Source organism: Rhinolophus sinicus, linkage group LG07 (genome assembly GCF_036562045.2).
Source record: "Rhinolophus sinicus isolate RSC01 linkage group LG07, ASM3656204v1, whole genome shotgun sequence".
NCBI lineage: Eukaryota > Metazoa > Chordata > Mammalia > Chiroptera > Rhinolophidae > Rhinolophus > Rhinolophus sinicus.
Window position 1 is genome coordinate 87,725,673 of NC_133757.1, and position 20,395 is coordinate 87,746,067.

The following is a 20,395-nucleotide window of genomic DNA, read 5'->3' on the forward strand; positions in this document are numbered from 1 at the left end:
GAATGAAATGACAGGTCAATGAAATTATTTGGGGAATACCTTGCTAGAAATAGAGACCAAAAAGCACTTATTTCAAAATCATCTATCATTTTAGCAAATACCTCCTCTGTGAAAAGCACTGTAGAGAATACAAAATTGTGTGAAATTCAGATAATTGCTTTTGTGCTATTTACAGACAAGGGGGGTTCGCAGTCTACTGCTATATGAGGTAGAATTTTAGGGACTGTAGGAAGATAAGGAAAAAGTATCATGGGAATTTGAAAGAGGGAGCCATTTTGTTTACTAGCTAAGGGCATCATGAATAAAATGACATTTGAACTACGCCTAACGAGGTAGCTATAAATACAGCATGCAGAGCATGGTATGATAGGGCTCAGAGAGGGATAGGAAGCGCATTCCAGACAGAAAACCATGGCTTGAGTCAACACAGGTTGGAAAAGCAGCGCTACAGACAGAGGAACAAAAATATTTTAGCTTGACTGGATTATAGCCCATTTGAATTCTGTTGGTAATACCATGTTTCCCCAAAAATAAGACTGGGTCTTATATTAATTTTTGCTCCTTTAGGGCTTATTTTCAGGGATGTCTTATTTTTTCATGTACAACAATCTACATTTATTCAAATGCAGTCATGTCATCTTCTTCTGGAACATCGTCATAACGTACTAAATGCGTCCATCTGGCTGAGATCTTAACTGGGGCTTTTTTTCAGAGTAGGTGTTATTTTCGGGGAAACACGGTAGTAAAAGTTGGACAGGTCTTGGTGACATCATCATCATGGCGGCATGAGTCATCCCTTTTTTCTCTCCCCTTCGATTTTATAACTAATCAGACTTGCAGAACAAAAAAATAAGCACATCTGCACAGCACACCGGTACACCTAAGTGATCCATTCATGTATGTACCCAAAGGTAGGTGGATTGGATCTTAGAGGAGGTTGCGGACCTAGGTGAGTGGCAGGAGAGGCAACAGTGGCAGGGGTGGCAGCGGACTGGTACAAACATTCTGGCAGAGGAGTGGAGGGTGAAGGTGATAAGTAGGCGTCTACCTGTCCATGCATGCTGCAGCTGGAGGGACCTGTTTCTCTCTCCGAGAAAAAATCACAGTGACTGGGTGTGGGAGGTGGGGAGGAAAGGAAAGAAGGCGAAGAGAACTGAAGGAATGTGTAACCTGCTGTCTGCCCTAGGATTCCAGCAAAAGGACCACCCACAGACCTCTGGGACACCCCCCCACTGGAAGATCCCCCCACTGGTCTGTGGGCACACCCAAACCACCACGTACTAAGCACATACCACCCCCAACTCTGCAACCACCCTTTTTTTCCCTCCACCAGTTTTTATGCACATGCTCCCAACCTTACTCAGCTCTGGTAAAAGAAACGAAAAACTTGTGCTATAACACCACCTTCTGGAAGACAATGGGAAGTCTCCTAATTACCAACATGTTAAATTGCTAGAATCAAAGTAAACCAAGCCTTTCCTCAATAAGAAAGATATTCAGTACTTGAAGTGCGGCAGCAAAAGCACTTTTCATCAAACACTATGAAATATCACGGTAATATGGTATCACAAAAAGAAAACGAAAGTTTTCTAGCAACTGAACCTGAAGACAAAGACTATTGTGATCTAACTGATAAAGAATTAAAAAAAAAAAAAACTGTTAGGAAGAAATTCATTGAGCTACAAGAAAACCCAGAAAGGCAATGTTAGGATCTCAGGAATAAAATTGATGAATAGACGGAGTGCTTTACCAAAGAGACTGAAATTCTAAAAAAGAACTACACAAATTCTGGAGCTGAAGAATTCAATAAATGAGATGAATAATGCATTAGAAAGCATTGGAAGTAAACAAAGAGAATAAGCAAGCTCGAGGATAGTAATATAGAAATGTTTCAGGTGGAAGAGAAGAGAGAACTAAGATTTTTAAAAGGTGAAACTCTACAAGAACTATAGATCCATTGGAAGAGACAACATAAGATTAATGGGTATTCCAGAAGAAGAGAAGGAGAAAGGAGCAGAGAGCATATTTAAGTAAATAATAGCTGAGAATTTCCCAACTTGGTGAAAGAACTGAATATACAAGTCTACAAAGCTAGTAGAACACCTTATTATCTCAACACAAAAAGACCGCCAAGATACATTATATTAAAACTGTCGAAAGTCAATGATAAAGAAAGAATTTTAAAGGCAGCTGGGGAAAAAAAGACAGCAATCTACAAAGGAACCCCCATGAGGCTGTCAGCAGATTTCTCAGGAGAAACTTTACAGGCCAGGAAAGAGTGGAATGACATATTCAAAGTATTGAGAGAGAAAAATTGCCAGTCAAGATTATTACTCTGTCCAGCAAAGTTATCCTTCAGATGTGAAGGAGAAATGAAGGCTTTACCAGACAAACAAAAGTTGAGGGAGTTCACCAGCCACTAGACCTGCCTTACTAGAAATGTCGAAAGGAGCTCTTCAAGCTGAAATGAAATGACAGAAATACACAAAGCTCTGGTTAAGGTGATAAATAGAATTAGAAAACTGCAACTTTTTTAGAGTACTATGTTAAACAATTATAGCATAATGGTTCAAAGAGAGCATTAAAAATAACTGTAGCTACTACAACTTGGTAACAAAATCACCACATAAAAAGAGATATTTGGTGACATCAAAAATATAAAAGGGGAAGAGTAAAAGGGTGGAACCTTTATAGGCAAATGAAGATAATTTGCTGTCTGCAAAAAAGAACAGAATAGAGAGCACAGAATTAAATCCTTGCGTATTCAGTCAGCTAATACTCAACAAAGGAGCCAAGGACATTCAATGGGGGAAAGAATAGTCTTTTCAACAAGTGGTGCTGGGAAAACTGGAGAAACACATGCAGAAAAATGAAAATGGATCCCTGTCTCATACCACTCACAAAAGTTAACTCAAAGTGGATCAAAGATTAAACATAAGACCTGATACCACAAAATTCCTAGAAGAAAACGTAGGGGTAAAGCTCATTGATATTTGTCATGGCAATGATTTTGGGGACATGACACCAAACGGAAAAAGCAAAAATCAACAAATGGGATAATATCAAACCCAAAAGTTTCTGCACAGCAAAGGAAACCTACAGAATGAGAGAAAAGTTTTGCAAACTATTTATTGGATTAGAAGTTAATATCTAAAATGTATGAAGAACTCATACAACTAAATAACAAAAAAATCAGATTGGAAAATGGGCAGAAGAACTAAACAGACATTTCCCAAAGAGGACATCAAAATGGCCAACAGGCACATGAAAAGATGCTCTGTATCACTAATCATCAGGGAAATGCAACTTAAAACCACAATGAGTTATCACCTCATACCTGTTAGGATGGCTGTCATCAAGATGAGAGAACCGATGCTGGTGAGGATGTGATGATAAGGAAACCCTTATGCATTGTTAGTGGGAATGTAAATTGGTCTGATCACTATGGAAAATATGAAGGGTCCTCAAAAAATTTAGGCTGGGTCTGCCATATGACCCAGAAATTTCACTTCTAGGTATATACACAAAGGAAATGAAAACAGGGCTTTGATATGATATAATATATGCACACTTATGTTTATCACAGCATTATTCACAATAGCCAAGATAGGGAAACAACCCAAATACCAATGAATGATGAATGGATAAAAAAAGATGTGATACATATACACAGTGGAATATTATTCAGCCATGAGAAAGGAGGATATCCTGACATTTGCAACAACATGGATGGACCTTGAGCACATTATGCTAAGCTAGATAAGTCATTAGAGAAACACAAGTACTATATAATATCACTTACTTGTGGAATCTGAAAAAGTCAACCCCCTAAAAAACAATAAAATGGTGGTTGCTAAAAGATTGGGGGGGGACTAAGACTGATGGTGTTTAAGGGTACAAAGTTGTAATGAGTAGCAAATAAGCCATAGAAATGTAATACACAGTATAGTTGACCTTTGAACTGTGCGGGTCCACTTACAGCAGATTTTAGAAATTCAACTGTTTAATAGTGAATATGGACAATAATGTCGTATTATGATTATGTAAGGTGATAAATATCACTGTAAGGACAATCATATTACAGTATATAAATGTATCAAAGTGACATATTGTACACCATACTTACAGAATGTTACATGTCAAATTTATTCAGTAAAAAATGTTGGGTCTGGAATTGTCAGGCTGTGGAGTTTGGACTTCATTCTGTAGGTCAGTCCAATAGAAGAAAATAGAGTGGGTTGGAGTGGAAGAGTAGGGGCGGGAAGATTGATTTGGTCTCTGTAGTAACAGCTTAAATCAAGGTGGTAATGAAAATGGGTAAAGATTGAATGTAGGAAATACTGTAAAAAGACAATCAGATGTGGCAACTGAATGAAAGTGGGAGATAAAAGAAATGAAAGTCAAAGTTAACTTGTTTTTAAAATCTTGCAATTGATAGGTTTAACTTCATAAAAAGTAAAAACTCCAGATTTCAAAACAACCTGTAAATTTCTAAGGAAAACTAGCATCTAGGAAATATTTTCAACCTATGTAAGTGAACTGAAACTGTAAATTTTAAAGTTTAGAATTCTTGGGAAAACTCTAGGAAAAGATAGACTACATTAGTAGAAATGTCTTATTTCAGGATGTTTTTACAGGTTTTTAGGGAATAAAATAAATGAAATGTTTGCACTGACTGCACTGATAAAGAGTTATACAAAATATTTTAAAACTCTATTTTTCTTATCTTCACCCTGTGCAATGTCTGTAGGTGTGTATGCTTGGATCGGCATTAATTTTGTCCTTGGACGATTTGAACATATTGAGGATGGTGAGTATCACGTTTCCAACTAATATGGCTAACTGGAAATGATGGCTTTCTCTATTTAATCTAAAGGACGAAAAAGGAAGGAGCGAAGTTTTGTGGCACAGCTGAGTGTGTAGTAATGAGAGAAGCTGTAATTTCACACAATTATCTTGATTTTAATTGGGAGGAATAGGCCTAGAAATGCATGAAACGTGCCATGAAAATAAGATGACTCTTCAAAAGATCCCAGTTCTCTGGTTTTGTTCTGTTCCCATGGATGTTTCTCGCTCTTTCCAGATGATGAGGCAGTTGTGGAAGTTAACATTCCTGGCAGTGAAAGCAGCGAAGCCATTCTCCGTAAAAGAACTGCCGGTATTCTCGACATGGGAGGCGTGTCGACCCAGATAGCATACGAAGTCCCCAAAACTGTAAGCTTTGCCTCCTCACAGCAGGTTATTATCTGTACAAATTTCCTTCTTTTTGATTTGGTTTCATTTAACATATTTCCATCCATTTTTGTTTTGTTTTCTGAGTCTGAATACATCTTTACTGTGCTTCCTGAGGTCCCACCTTCTCAACCAAGGAGAAAGGAGACGGGAGGAAACCAAGGCAGTCCTCCCCTAAGCCGTTTGTGTTTGTTCATTGAAGTCAGCTGGTTTGTTTTCTGAACTTACGTAGTGTTTTTCTTTGGTATATATGTCAACCACATGCTTGAGTTTTTGTTTATATGGTCTCCTCAACCACTTCTTTTCTCAACAGGTATTGTAAAACTTAACAGAATCACATCAGATTTCTGAAGTTACAATTGGGGATAATACTATTTTTTTAATGCCTCAGACATTGCTTGACTTTTCTCGAAAAGCTGAGGTTTATATCTACTGCTTTCACGTTTCTGAACTTATGGTTTACTCTGCCTTGCCTCCAAACCTTCAGTGTTCTCAGTCACTGCCTGTAGTTTGATTAAGTAGGCTGGTGGCCTTGTGTGGAGAGCCCCACAAGGGTTTCCAGATGTATTCCTGAATTGCTACATGTCTTTATTACTCTTTCCATTCCTCTAAATTAATACCAAAGCCTAGTTTCCTACACTTTCCCCCAGCATATTGTAGTGGATAAAAAAGACTGGTGCTGGACAAGCCTAGGCTGCATGCGTCGTCATTGCGTCCTCACTAGCTTTGTGACCTTGTGCATGTCCATTAACCTTTCTGAGCTGGTTTCTTCATCTATAAATGTGAATGCAGGTGCCTATAACATAGTGTTACTCTGAGGCTTAAATGAGATAGTGCATATATCTAATGCATTGCCAGGTACCTAGTGGTCACTCAGTACATGTTATTGATACATCAAGTAAGCTCCTTAGAAAAACGCCTTGTAAATTCAAATATTATAATCTCTGTTTCCTACTTCCCATTTAGACATGCTTCCAGAAAGTATTACACTTTTTGTAAAAAGTCATGTTTTTCCCTTCAAGAGAAATTAAAAAATAGATACAAAGCAAGTTTGGAAAACATACTGAAAAATCAAGATTAAAAATTTCCATTAATGCATCATCCCAAAAAATCATTGTTAGCATTTTCGTGTATTTCTTTTCATTTTTTGTCCTATTTAGAGTTTTTAAAAATATGGTTGTTATGATCTTAGTGTTTATGCAATTTTATGTCCTTGGACAGCACATACACATGTTCCTCCATAAACTATTGGTTACCATAATTTATTAAAAAACCTTCCTAGGAGTTGTATGTTTAGATGACATCCAGCTTATTCTGTCCCAGAATTGCAAAGGACATCTTTGTATATAGAGACTTTTCAATACTTAGGACTATTTCCAAAGCATCGGATTCCATAAATAGATTTACTCGATCAGAGGCTATGAACTAAATATTGCTGACTTCCTTTTTCAGAAAGTTGTAGCAATACCACAAATGGGCAGCACAGCTGAAATTCCTTAAGTCAGAATTGTCATAGGACCCTTAGAAGAAAATGCAGAAGCAGAACTTTTTGCTCCATTTAGATGAGAATCTTTTTAGATCCTTCTTTTTACAGAAGGTAATTGTTTTTATATTGCTTAAAATATTAAAGTTTGTTATCCTTATGTCTTCAGGAAGAAGTAGCGAAGAACTTGCTAGCTGAATTTAACCTGGGATGTGATGTTCACCAGACTGAGCACGTGTACCGAGTCTACGTGGCCACGTTTCTTGGGTTTGGTGGCAATGCTGCTCGACAGCGATATGAAGACAAGATATTTGCCAACACAGTTCAAAAGAACAGGTAAAGCACCTTCCACTGCTTGGCAGTCACTTTCAAACCCAGGCCTCTCCTCATAGAAAACATATCCAGCAAAGCAGGGAGACCTCAGTCAGCAGAAGCATGTCAGCACTGTTAGCTTTTTATTTCCCTGCCAGCTGAGCTGGGAGAAGTGAGAGGACACCAGGTCATGCCTTGGGCCCTATATCCCACCAGGTCCAAAGGAGGCTGTCTCTCTCTCAGACCCACCTCCCCTGAGGGATTAGAAATGTCACTATGAGGACATTACAGTAGTTTTCAGCCCTGCTTAATGCATTCCAGATTGCAGAGTCCTTGGGAAACTCAGCACGTGGGCCACAGCAGATGTCCTAGAGCCTGCGCAGTAAGTGATGATCAGATTGTCATTATTGATAAAATTCAACTACATGATGTTCTGGAAAACCAGCCTGTTCCGTTATTTACTGGATAAGACCATAGTGAAGGAAGTTATTCAAGAGAAAGAAATGATCTAGACTAAGTCAAAGTTAGTGGTTTTTAAACACTTACAGCAGTGAAACTTTTAAAAATGCATTTATGAAGAATTCTAGTATAGAAAATATATAAAACAAATAAAAGCAACACTATATCAGTTTAAATTTACTTTATAAGTTGAAGTATATAATAATTATTTATTTGAAATTAGTCCATAAAAACAGAAAAGCCATTTGCATGAATAAAAATACCTGAAATCTAGAGTTATATAAAATATCCTATTAATTACTGTTTTACTTTGTGTGTTTTGATGAAATAATTTTGAGGGGAGAAAAATCCTAATTCACAGGGATAAATACTAATATATTTCTTTGATCAATTTCATCTCAAAGCTGTGGAGACCTAAACTTAAGAAGACCAAGTCAGAGCCATTTGGTATCACATTTCCAGAAATTCATATACGTGAATAAGAACTATATGTGAATAAGAATTCATATATGTGAATAAAAACTTAGTTTTTTGTCTGCTCCAGACATTAATTGAATAGTGTTAGTTAAGTGATTGGTAGTCCCATAGTTTCTTTTTTAAAGTAGTGTATTATATAGCACATTTTAGTATAATTATTTTTTTACAATAGTCTTAAAATAGAAATATTTTGTAAATGATATTTGAATCAGAATTTTGGAAAAACACCTTCTGCATCTCTAATTTTTGCTAATTGGTTTTACTGTCAAAAAGCTTATATAATGAACAATTGGTGGTACTTCTTAATAAAATGTAGGGGGAAGCAACTAAAAACAGTGGCATAAAGTATACATTTGACTAGTCTTGGACTTGTATAATAATTATAAATGTTAGTCATCACTTTTTACATATGTCATGAATTGAGCCTTGAAATGCATATTTATTTTTTTGCCATTGGTAGTGATGATTGATTTTTTTTAATTAATTAAACATTTTTAATAGTGGCAAAGACCTGTTTATTACATTCAAGTGCATTTTGAGTTGTCCTGATCTTACAAATAAACAACTTGTCAGTTGAGTGGCAAGTAAAAACTTAACTTACTGTTAGTGATTAAATACTGAATTCAGGCACTCTCTTAATAGTTAAATACTTTTCAGGCCCGTGGGATTCTTGGTATCAAACACTAAACCTAACTCCAGTGTTCGGGGCTCATTCCTGTTCCTCAGTTACCTCACATTGAGCATACATAGCTGGATGACAGACCTTCGTGCGCGAAAATTTCATTGGGAAATACTCAGCATAGTACATTTTAGTGAGCAAAGTTAAGATTTTCCTATGGGACTTCTCCAAACCTGTAATACAGTAGAAACACTGTTATCTGCAGCAGTTGGGATCAGTAGTGGATTCATTTTTTTAAAAAATCAGTTAAAACAGAGAATCATAAAAACAGAATCAAACCTCAAGCATTTTGTTTTAACTTATGCATTTAATTGCCAACCTTTTGCTCTGGACTAAAGTGTGTTTTTTTTAGGCCATGCTCATCATTTCCTCTGGCACATACTGCTCCCACTCATGTTGGTGTCCTTTGGGCTTTCTTTAAAGAATAACAAGGACTTAAAGACATTTGTGAAGCAATTTGATTCCAAATTTGCCTAGATTTTTACTAATTTTTCTCAGTTCTTTTTAAATCTTGCTAACACCTAATTTGATAGCAGTTTTCTGGCACCTTGTCTTTATCATATTTTCCGAAGGCATCAATCTCATTTTCACAGGACCATTTACTTCTTTTCACAGCCACATTTCATCTATATATGATTAAAATCACAAGCACTTGTGGCAGAGATGGGGCTGGGAATAGCACAGTTGGTGGGCGTTTCCCTGCCGTCAACAGGAGACTGAGGGGAGCTCACTGACCATGAGCAGTGAGCGGCCGGGACACCAGGCTGTGTACAGGGGACGCAAAGCTTCGGCTTGCTCGCCCCGGGAGTTGTTTCACTGGGCTCTGTTAAGGTGCCTGTTGTATGAAAGTGTGTATCATGAATCTCCAAGAGTGGCTCGAGTGTGTCTTTTCCTAACTTAATTATCCGGGAGCCCTTCTGTATTCCCACAGAACACCTAGCGGGGATCGTGTTCCACGGAACACGTTTTGAGAGGCACTGACTTGTAGCCACTTCCTCAGAACGCAGTTTTATGTCGGTCTCATGATAAAGTTTTCCTTTGTCCCGTAGGCTCCTGGGGAAGCAGACTGGTCTGGTTCCTGATACTCCTTACCTGGATCCCTGCCTACCCCTGGACATTAAAGATGAAATCCAGCAAAACGGACAGACCATCTACCTGCGGGGAACGGGAGACTTTGACCTGTGTCGAGAGACTCTCCAGCCTTTCATGAACAAAACGAACGAGACGCAGACTTCCCTCAATGGCGTCTACCAGCCCCCGATTCACTTCCAGAACAGCGAATTCTATGGCTTTTCTGAATTCTACTACTGCACTGAGGATGTGTTGCGAATGGGGGGAGACTACAATGCTGCTGCGTTTACTAAAGCTGCAAAGGTAACCATCAAAGAAACCATCGTCTCCTGTGTGCTTTTGAGAGACTGGTGCAGACAGTGGCAGGTCGTGTCCTCTTTTCACATTTGGAGGACCGGGTCAAGAGAAGGAAAAGGTGGAGGATGGAAGGTTCTCATGCACCATGTTGCGAATCCTTTTCCCTTGGTTGGGTGAGAGAAATAGGCAAAGCGGAAGTAAAAAGTCCACTGTGAGCTGACTTCTGCCTACCACTCCATAAACTACTCTGGTCATCAGTGGCTTCCAGATTATTTTATATTACTGTCAGAATTGCTCTCTGACAGTTCTCCAGGACTCCTAATCTCTTGTTCTCCCTGCCTTTCTGACAGTTTCTTAGGCTCTCTCAGGGTTCCCCGCTTCATGACCTTAAACCTTGGTGAGCCCAGACTTCCGCTCCTGGTGTTCTGACCTTCAAGTTCTTGGAGGGTCTCATCCGTGCTCATGGATTGCTGCTGCCTCTCAAGAAGAGGCTGCAGTCCTGCCCCCTGCTTGGTGCCTGCTAGATGTCACAACTCCAAACACCCACCATCTTCTTCCCCCTCTGTTCCTATTATGTTGTGTCAGTTAACAGCACCACTAACCATCCAGTCCCTTTCCCCGAAACCCAGGAGTGACACACTTCACCCTGTCACTCGTTCATCCCTTGCTGGACACCCCCATATAATCAACTATCCGGCACATTGTGTGATGTCATAGATATGTCTCAAACCCCTCCCTGCTTTCCGATGTACTCTTGTTGTCTTAGTCCAGGCCTCCGTCAATTGCAGAAGCGTCCCAGTTGATCTTTGCATCTGGTCCTCCTCCATCATTCATCTTCCAGCCGCTCCCAGAGCGTTCTGTCTAAACACAAGTGTAGTCATCTGCTCTCCCATTTAAAATCTAGAGCAGTTCCCCTTTGCTTCCAGGATGAATTTCAAATCCCTTAGCATGTCCTCTCCACCCTGTAGCCTCCTCTCCCCACCGAAAACTTTATACTGTAATTGTATCAGACATCTATTCATTTCCCTCCTGTCTGTGCTACTTCCCACCTCATCTTCATTCATGGTGTTTCCTCTTCCTGAAATGCCTGTCCTTACCCTTTGACCCCAGGATGAGTGCTGTTCTCTGTGTGCCTTGTTGCAAACTGCCTCTCTCAGCCTCAGTTTCTTCATCCTTTAAATAGATGTTAGAATAGTAGCCTTGTTGAAGCGTCGTTTTAAGTGTTAAAGTGCTATATTTAGAAAAGGTATTTACACAGTGCTCAGTTAATGTTAGTTATTAATATTGTTACAAATAACTTCAAGAAGAGATGGCACGTCTTTCCCTTCTCTTAAAGACAGAGCCATTTGTCATCGTTTGTGTTCCCAGAACTTCGTACTGTGTAACTACAGACATAGATGCTCAGTCTGAACTAGCTAAAGTACCCTTCACTTTTCCTAAAGTTTATGCCTGTCACATGCAGGCACGGAGGGAGAAACTAAGCAGTTCTGAAGAGATTTGTTGTGGGCAGTGAAATTCTCTTAACAATAACTTTGGCTGAATTTTAAGACAACAAGCACTGTCTTTGCTAATCCAAGTATTCACTGAGTGTATGTCTGGTCTTCTTGCTACACACACATAAGTTAAGCTTGTGTTTCCTAATTGGAAGGGTATTGTTATGCATATGAATTTGGTAAACACTTTTTTTAATTAAATTTATGGGGGTGACAATGGTTAGTAAAATTACATAGGTTTCAAGTGTACAATTCTGTAATATGTCATCTATATATCACATTGTATGCTCACCACTCAGAGTCAGTTCTCCTTCTGTCACCATATATTTGATCCCCTCTACCCTCCTCCAATATCCCTTTCCCCCTGGACACTCTGGTAACCACTAAACTATTGTCTGTGTCTATGAGTTTTTGTTTCTTCATTTGTTTGTCTTGTTCCTTTGTTGCTTTCAGTTTTATATTCCACATATGAAGTCATATTGTTTTCAACTTGTTCTGTCTGACATATTTTGCTTAGCATAGTAATCTCAAGATCCATCCATGTTGTCGCAAATGGCAGTATTTCATCTTTGTAGTTCATCTTTTTTTTTTTAAATGTGCAGATCTTCTTCCTCTCTCTCTCTCTCTCTCTCTCTCTCCCTCCTTCTCCTTTCTTTTCTTTTCTTTTCTTTTCCTCTTTTCTTTTCTTTTCTTTTCTTTTCTTTTCTTTTCTTTTCTTTTCTTTTCTTTTCTTTTCTTTTCTTTTCTTTTCTTTCTTTTCTTCCTTTCAAATTTTATCGGGGAATATTGAGGACAGCATGTTTCTCCAGGGCCCATCAGCTCCAAGTCATTGTCCTTCAGTCTAGTTGTGGAGGGCGCAGCTCACCTCCAAGTCCAGTCGCCGTTTTCAGTGTTTAGTTGCAGGGGGCGCAGCCCACCATCCCATGCGGGAATTGAACTAGCAACCCTGTTGTTGAGAGCCTGCACTCTAACCAGCTGAGCCATCTAGCCCCCCTCTCCGGCAGCTCAGCAGCAGTTCATTGTCTTCAATCTAGTTGTGGAGGGCGCAGCTCACAGGCCCATGTGGGAATCAAACCGGCAACCCTGTAGTTCAGAGCTAGCACTATAATCAACTGAGCCTTCTGGCTGCCCCTATTTCATCTTTTCTTATGGCAGAATAGTATTCCATTGTGTATGTATACCACACCTTCTTTATCCAATCATCTATTGAAGGACATTTTGGTTGTTTCCATGTCTTGACCACCGTAAATAATGCTGCAGTGAACATCGGAGTACATATCGTGTTTCCCCTGAAATAAGACCTAGCCAGACAATCAGCTCTAATGCGCCTTTTGGAGCAAAAATTAATATAAGACCCGGTCTTATTTTACTATAAAGTTTACCTTATAGTAAAATAAGACCAGGTATGATATGATATGATATGATATGATATGATATGATGTAATATAATACCAGGTCTTATTTTACTATAAGACCAGGTATAACATAACATAGCATAACAACATAATGTAACATATATAATATAATGTGATATAATATAACATAAAATACCAGGTATTATATTAATTTTTGCTCCAAAAGACGCATTAGAGCTGATTGGCTGGCTGGGTATTATTTTCGGGGAAACATGGTACGTCTTTACAGATAAATGTTTTCAGGTTATTTTGGGTAGGTACCCAGGAGGAGGGTTGCTGGGTCATATAGTAATTCTATTCTTAATTTTTTGAGGAACCTCCACACTGCTTTCCAAAGCGGCTGCACCAATTTACATTCCCACCAACAGTGTATGAGGGTTCCCTTTTTCTCCACAGCCTCTCCAACACTTGTTATTATTTGTCTTGTTGATGATAGCCATTCTGACTGGGGTGAGGTGATAGCTTATTGTGGTTTTGATTTGCATTTCCCTAATAGCTAGTGAAGTTGAGCATCTTTATATATATCTATTGGCAGTTTGTATGTCTCCTTGGGAGAAGTGTCTGTTCAGGTCCTCTGCCCAATTTTTAATTGGATTGTTTGTCTTTTTGTTGTTGAGTTGTGTCAGTTCTTTATATATTTTGCATATTAGCCCCTAATCGAAGGTGTTGTTTGCAAATATCTTCTACATTCAGTTGGTTGCCTCTTTGTTTTGTTGATGGTTTCGATAAAACCCTTTTTAAAATGTTTAATGAAACTTTACTAATGATTTCTTTTGGGTGAAATTTCTTTCAGGATTACTGTGCAACAAAGTGGTCAGTCTTACGGGAGCGCTTTGACCGAGGACTGTATGCCTCTCACGCTGACCTCCACAGGCTAAAGTAAGTAGTGGACGGCCAAGTCCAGGGCATTTTTAAGAAACTGTGCATACAGTATTGGCGCCCTGGCTCACCACACCCTGGCCGTGCCAGCCTTTTTGTCCTCATCAATCACTGGGCTCCTTTCAAACAGGACAACAATACTTATGCCCAAACACATCTTGCTCAAGACGTATTTTTGCTCAGTTTTGCTGTTCCTTCCACCTGGAATTCCCCTGTTCTTTTTTTGCTTATTGGTATCCTACCCAGATGACAGAGTCAGATCAGAGGCTGTCCCTTTCAAGTCTTCCTCTGCCCACTTAGCCAGACTCTATCCTTCTCTCTGAGTCTCCAGAGCACTCATATGTCTCTCAAGTGGTGTTTATCATATTCTGCTTTGTTTATAGTTATTTGTTGCTTTTTAAAAATTCTTTCATTATAAGTCATTTAAGTGCATTGACTATCTTATTTATTATATCTCATAACTTGCTTAGCCCACTGCTTTGCCAAAAGTAAGCCTCTGATAAATATTTAGAATCATAGAATATCAGAGCTGAAAAGGACCTTCCTCTCTTCTCATTTTATAATAAAGAAACTGAGGCCCCAAGCAGTTGGAACTTGATCAGTATTTACTGAATGAATCAAAGATGGAATGCCTGAAGAAAAAAATAATCTGTCTTGGCAATATTGTAAATCCTATGGAGACCAAGTTGCCATGAGCTGATTGATGTTGACAGGCGGACTGTATTATGTTGTGGGACAAGGGGCATAAACCAAGTACATCAACCTGCAATGCATACAGTTGGTTTGGCTGCTCAGAGCACTGGCCTTGGGAAGCCTGTGCACCCACGCTGGCGACAGAAGGGAATGCCGTCTCTGTGTACAGTTCATTTTGACAAGTGATCAGCCCCACTTCTGTTTGTGCTTGGTGTTTACAGGTATCAGTGCTTCAAATCTGCCTGGATGTTCGAGGTGTTTCACAGCGGCTTTTCATTTCCTGTCAGCTATAAAAATTTAAAGACAGCCTTGCAAGTTTATGACAAGGAGGTTCAATGGACCCTTGGTGCAATCCTTTACAGGACCCGCTTTCTACCCTTAAGGTATGGCCCTGAATTTGGTAACGAGAATCAGAAGATTCTTTTTGGCAATTATGATGCGTGATGGCAGCTATGGTTTGTGGGTGTCTGGGGCACTGTTAGCACTGGCCGTGGGCAGAATTGTAGTCAGTGAAGTTTGACTTTGCTCTTTTTTCCCCAGTACTGCCTCCCTTCCCATCCTACCCATCCCATCATATGCAGCACAGAGGGTTTGATTATTCTCAACTCTCTGTTCCCTAACCCCTGCACAGGATTTATTTCAGAGTTCTTAACTTTTATGGCCTTGGACCCCTTCTTGAAATATTGTTTTTAATGCATAACATTAATACATAGGCTACTGAGGAAACCACTGTATTGAAATCTATTTATCAAAACATTACAGAAAACAAATCTGTGATACAGTAATCTATGTTCTTTATTCACACATGAAACAACAAGGTCTGGCAGCAGAACTAGTACCTTCTGTAACTTCAATGTAGTGATGTGTGTCACTGATATTTTGAGGCACCTGCAAAACACCACAGTGTGACATAAAAGATCTGTGAGTTTCACTAGGAGCAAAGTCACAAGTCCTGCTGATACTATAGTAGTTTGTTATCCACACTCATATGCAATGGAAATACTGCATTATAGTCAGAGATTAGTAACATAAAGACTACGTTTTCTCCATTCGAGTTCACAGACCCAGCTGTCAGTTGACCCCTACATAAGAACTCTGGTTCACTGATAAATGAGGTCTTAGCTTTTTCTGCCTGCCTCCCCACCCCCACCTCCCACGATTCATTTAATTGAGTGTCTTCTGCAATACATGTAGCTGGATTAACTGCAAAATTTGTGAGTAGTGGGTATTACTGATCACAGACATGGTTGGATTCCACGTCAGCTTATGTGTATTAGCAAAACCCGCACAAAAATCTTAATGTCTCTGATTTTTGTTACCCAAATTATAATGGTGGTAACTGCTACAGACTTGTGAAGACACTTTTACACCTTATCTCTTTAATACCGTGTTTCCCCAAAAATAAGACCTACACCAAAAATAAGCCCCAGGTAAGATCGTCAGCCAGATGGACACATTTAATACGTTATGACAATGTTTCGGAAGAAGATGACATGACTGTATTTGAATAAATGCAGATTGTTGTACATGAAAAAATAAGAAATCCCCTAAGAATATGCCTTAATGCATCTTTTGGAGCAAAAGTTAATATAAGACCCGGTCTTGTTTTAGGGGGATACACGGTACTTACAACTGCCCTCTGTTAGGCCATATTATCCTACATCTTAGAGGTAAGAAACTGAGTCTCAAAGAGGAGGTTACAGTTTTTGTCTGTGGAGCTGAGCCCTGACCCGGGGCCCCACAGCCCATTCCTGTGCTCCCTTCTGTCACATTCCTTGCCAGGTTAGTTCTCTGTTACCTCTCATTAGGGTTGTTTATTTTTGTTTCCACGTGGACAGAGATATCCAGCAAGAGACCTTCCGGGCCAGTCACACCCACTGGCGGGGCTTCTCCTTCGTCTATAATCACTACCTGTTTTCCGGCTGCTTCCTGGTGGTCCTGCTGTCCATCCTGCTCTACCTGCTGCGGCTGCGGCGCATCCACAGGCGGACACTCCGCAGCGGCTCGGCCGCCACCCTCTGGCTGGAGGAGGGATTTCCAGCCCAGACAATTGCGGGCACTTTGTGAACTGGAGTCAGAGCCCAGGAACTTTCTAAAGGAAAAGCCATTTTCACCTCAGGGTTTCTCCTCTTTATTCCCATTTGGTTTTATGTTTCCTTTCCCTTTTTGTTCTTTGGAACAAAAACAAAATCCATTATTTGTAAACTCTGTTGTCCTGGAAGTATTGCATTTAGCCTGTTTGTATAGCTTTAAATTGAGGAATAGGAAGGAGGGAAAATCACTTCATTTTTGCTGCATAGGGTATCTGCCAAAAATTCCTAACATTTTTGGTTTTTCTTTAAGGTATGTTTAATTTTAAACAAACGCACTTTGATATTAGAGGGAAATGGCAAAGATGTCGTCTCTCAATGGAGCTAGGAAGGAAGAGGGATACTTTTCACAGAACCAAAAAACTTGCTGACTGTAATTATTTTTTTTCCTCTGTCTTGAAAGCTCTACCATAAAGAGGGTGGTGTTTAGTTTTTATTTATTGTTCAGATCTGTCACTATGTCTTCTCTGCAGATTTAAAAAATCAAAACCGTTTATATCCAAAATAAATAAAAATAGTCACCAGGAAATAACTGTTTTTAAAACTGATAGTGAAGAGACCTGAAAAATGTGAAATAATGACTAGAGTGCTGTGTGTGTGTGTGTGTGTGTGTGTGTGTAAAATGCTAATGAAAGAATGAAGGAATACAGTGCTCTTTCTTTTAAAAACACACATATCAGAAAATACTGTTTAATTTAATTTTACTTAGAAAACTCCCCCATTACCATCATCTTTTCCTTACCACAGGTGATTACTTTCTTTATCCCATCTTTCAGGGGCCTTAGAACACCATGTTTTTGAATGAGTTGGAAAATTCATAAAGTTTCACTGGTTTCAGTGTTACTAGAACTCGAGTTGGTGCCAACTGACAGGTGCTTTAGTATTTCTCAGTGGTACATCTTTGCTTGTTTAGTTGTGCTCCAGCTTTCTTCCCTCTTCAAGTTGGTATTCCCCCTCTTAATTAAAAATGGTCGCAGCAGTTTTATTTCAGAGACCCCATCCTTAGCTTGACAAGTACTCTTTATCACTGCTGTGGTTGAGGCTGTGTTGGCAACGCCACTGTAAATCCACACTAAGAAAAGGGTCTGAATTTAATACAAGAAATAAACCTACACTGTGAAGAAAACAAGTTTGACATTTTAAATAACAATCTGAAAAGGACAACTGGATTGGCATATGCGAGATTAGTTGTCTTTCCCCTATTCATTTAATTTGGAACCATTGGGAATTCTCATACATAGCTTTTTTAGGTAAAGTTCCTTATGTGTGTGTGTGTGTGTGTGTGTGTGTGTGTGTGTGTGTGTGTGCACGCTGCTTCTTAACTCCAGAACAGCTAAATTCATCTAGCTGGAAGCAAATTATATTTTGAGAACCATCAGCTTCTTTTTAAAAAATCATTGATTAGAAAAAGAATTCAGATTCTGAAGCCATTATTTAACTTAGGGGAAAAAAGTTGGATTTTTATCTTGTTTATTAATTACTTAAAGCCATGGCATACTGTATGTTGACTTAAAAGATTACAAATTTATTTATGAAACAAGTGAAAATTCTCTTATTCTCAGCTCTTTAAAGTGAATATTCTAACAATGAAAAAATTATTGGTAGAGTATTTGCCTCTCAGATACCCAGAAAGTTGGAGGAGCTGTATCTCCTGTGGAGAGAGTCTTGTTTCAGAGGGGATGGGACTACATGTCCCTGTGAAAGAGCCAGCTTCTGAAATGCTGGTCTCCAGATATTAAATCCTTGCTCCCTGGTAAACACTGTTCCATATCAAGACCCAGCCATAAATATGCTGTGTCATAGATACCCCGAAAGTACAGGCAGCTGGCGTGCTTCTTGAATTCTTAGATGTGTTCGCCCTGTAGACTGTGGCTAGCTTTAGTGGTCAAGCGAAAGTAAGTTTATACTTTAGCTTTTCAATAGTAAGGCCCTAACTTGTAGAATGAAAATTTTCAAATGCCTAGGTATGTGATTTTGCCCTTAAAATCAAGCCAGCATAGGCACAGATTTAAATAGGCCTTAATTAAGACTTTCTTCCGTAAATAGCCACTTTTAGTGGTCCAGCTCTTTGCCATTCGTGCAGCGTAGAGACCGAGTTGTTCTGCTTTATACCTGGCATTCAGATCCCTCTGCAAGGACACCTCACTCTCCAAAAGAAATCCCCAAATTAGGGTTTCAAGGCACCAAACAGCCTTGGACTTTGCACAGTTCGGTGCCCATGTGCTCCTGCCAAAGGACTCCCTGGAGCAGGGCTTGGCAGACTGTTGCCCACAGGGAAAATCTAGAAGACCCTTAGAATGGTGTTTCAATTTTTAAAGGGTAAAGACAAAAAAAAAAGGAATATGCAACAGAGACCATGTGTCCTGTAGAGCCTGAAATACTTACTAAATGTCCCTTTACAGAAAATGTAAGAAAGGACAGTCTCATGCAAGAAAGGATATACGGTAGCATCCTTTTAATTTAGAGAGGTAGTTACCACTCGTGGGCACGAAAAGATGGGCAAGAGAGGTGACAAAACTTCAATCTTATAATTTGTGCCCCAGAATTTCACTTAACCTTTCCTCTAGGTTACTTTCAAGATCAATTTTCTAATAAACCAGGAAATATGCCCCCCTGCCCCCGAATTTAAAAAGTGCTCTTCAGGAGAGCTCACTGCTAAACCTTGTGGTGAGACATCTGCAGTCACAAGCCAATCTCACATGGTTTTTTCACCGCCCTGTACCACAGGTGCTTTCAGTGGTGCAGGGGAGCTGGGGCGAGGCAAGCTGGGCGAGAGCTTCATTCAGGAGAATTAATGTCACTTACGGGCTGGCCAAGAAGGCCGTAAACTCTGAGTACTCGTAATAGAAAGCAAAACAAATTGGACTGGTGGGCACTTGCGGAAAGCCTTGTCAGAGAAGGACGTTCTACATGTCACCTTGGCAGAAGCACACCTACAGGCAGCGCGTCTGCCCCATCGTCATATTATGAGCTGCTCCTTTTTTAACCTCAGAGGATGTTCTCAGAGATTTTACAATCCCTTTAAGGAAATCACAGTGAAAGGACAAACACTGTTTTGTCCCAGTGGTTTTTGCACATTTTCACCCTAAACTGCTGGCATTTGGCAGCGGTCCCCAGCCTGGAGGTAAACTGAAGAGGCTGCCAGTGGCTCAGCCTGGCCACCCTGGCAGCTGCGAAGGTCACTAGTGCACCACTGGTTGTCCAGACCTGTGCGCTTCGGTTGGCAAGCTCTAGATGAACAGATACGTACACTTGAAACTCAGGCCTACACAGAACGGTTTTGCTTGTAAGAAGCATGGCATTGCTTAGCAAGAAACTCAAAAAGGGAAATGTGTTTTCCAAGCTTTTTTTTTTTTTTATCACCTTTAGGATTTTGCGTGGTAATGCAGCAAAGCTACCTACGAGTAAATTATTTGTTTCTATTTCGGTGTTTTGTTTTTTCATGATAATGATTTTCAACCAAGGAGAATTCTGTGTTCTGTTACTAAGATTATATTTTACAGTTAGGAATTAACAGAAACTTAAGGGAGTGTCTTTAAATGTGTTTTATTTAAATGATGTTTTCCGTTCAAGGTGAGAGTCATTATCTTTGGGGGATGTGGTGGTGTCTTGTCACGTCCCATACTTGGCAACCCCGTAGGTGTTGAGAATCAAAATGAAAGTTCATTGGTAGCCCATAGACTTGTGTGAGTTGCTTTCTTGTGGTTTAAATAGCTTTTCCTCTGATGTTTGAATCTTGTTACCTGTTACGATGCTTAGTTGAACTTGAATCAAATTCAGTAAAATAAATTGTCTGACTGTGTACTCTGTGCATT

At 39.6% G+C, this 20,395-nt stretch overlaps 1 protein-coding gene across 3 annotated transcripts in view; it reads left to right on the plus strand.

Moving 5' to 3' along the window:
• Positions 1-20,382, plus strand: part of ENTPD4 (ectonucleoside triphosphate diphosphohydrolase 4) — a 32,754-nt gene extending 12,372 nt beyond the window's left edge. The window contains exons 7-13 of one of the 3 annotated variants that reach the window (XM_019714750.2): positions 4,751-4,810; positions 5,084-5,238; positions 6,885-7,051; positions 9,692-10,016; positions 13,712-13,797; positions 14,712-14,873; positions 16,329-20,382. In XM_019714750.2, the coding sequence (XP_019570309.1) occupies positions 4,751-4,810; positions 5,084-5,238; positions 6,885-7,051; positions 9,692-10,016; positions 13,712-13,797; positions 14,712-14,873; positions 16,329-16,557 (1,184 nt within the window). In that variant the 3' untranslated portion in view covers positions 16,558-20,382. Of the gene's footprint in view, positions 1-4,750; positions 4,811-5,083; positions 5,239-6,884; positions 7,052-9,691; positions 10,017-13,711; positions 13,798-14,711; positions 14,874-16,101; positions 16,235-16,328 lie in introns of those variants that run through there. The other 2 variants (XM_019714760.2, XM_074338226.1) reach the window with 2 other exon arrangements.
• The last annotated feature ends 13 nt before the right edge of the window (positions 20,383-20,395 follow it).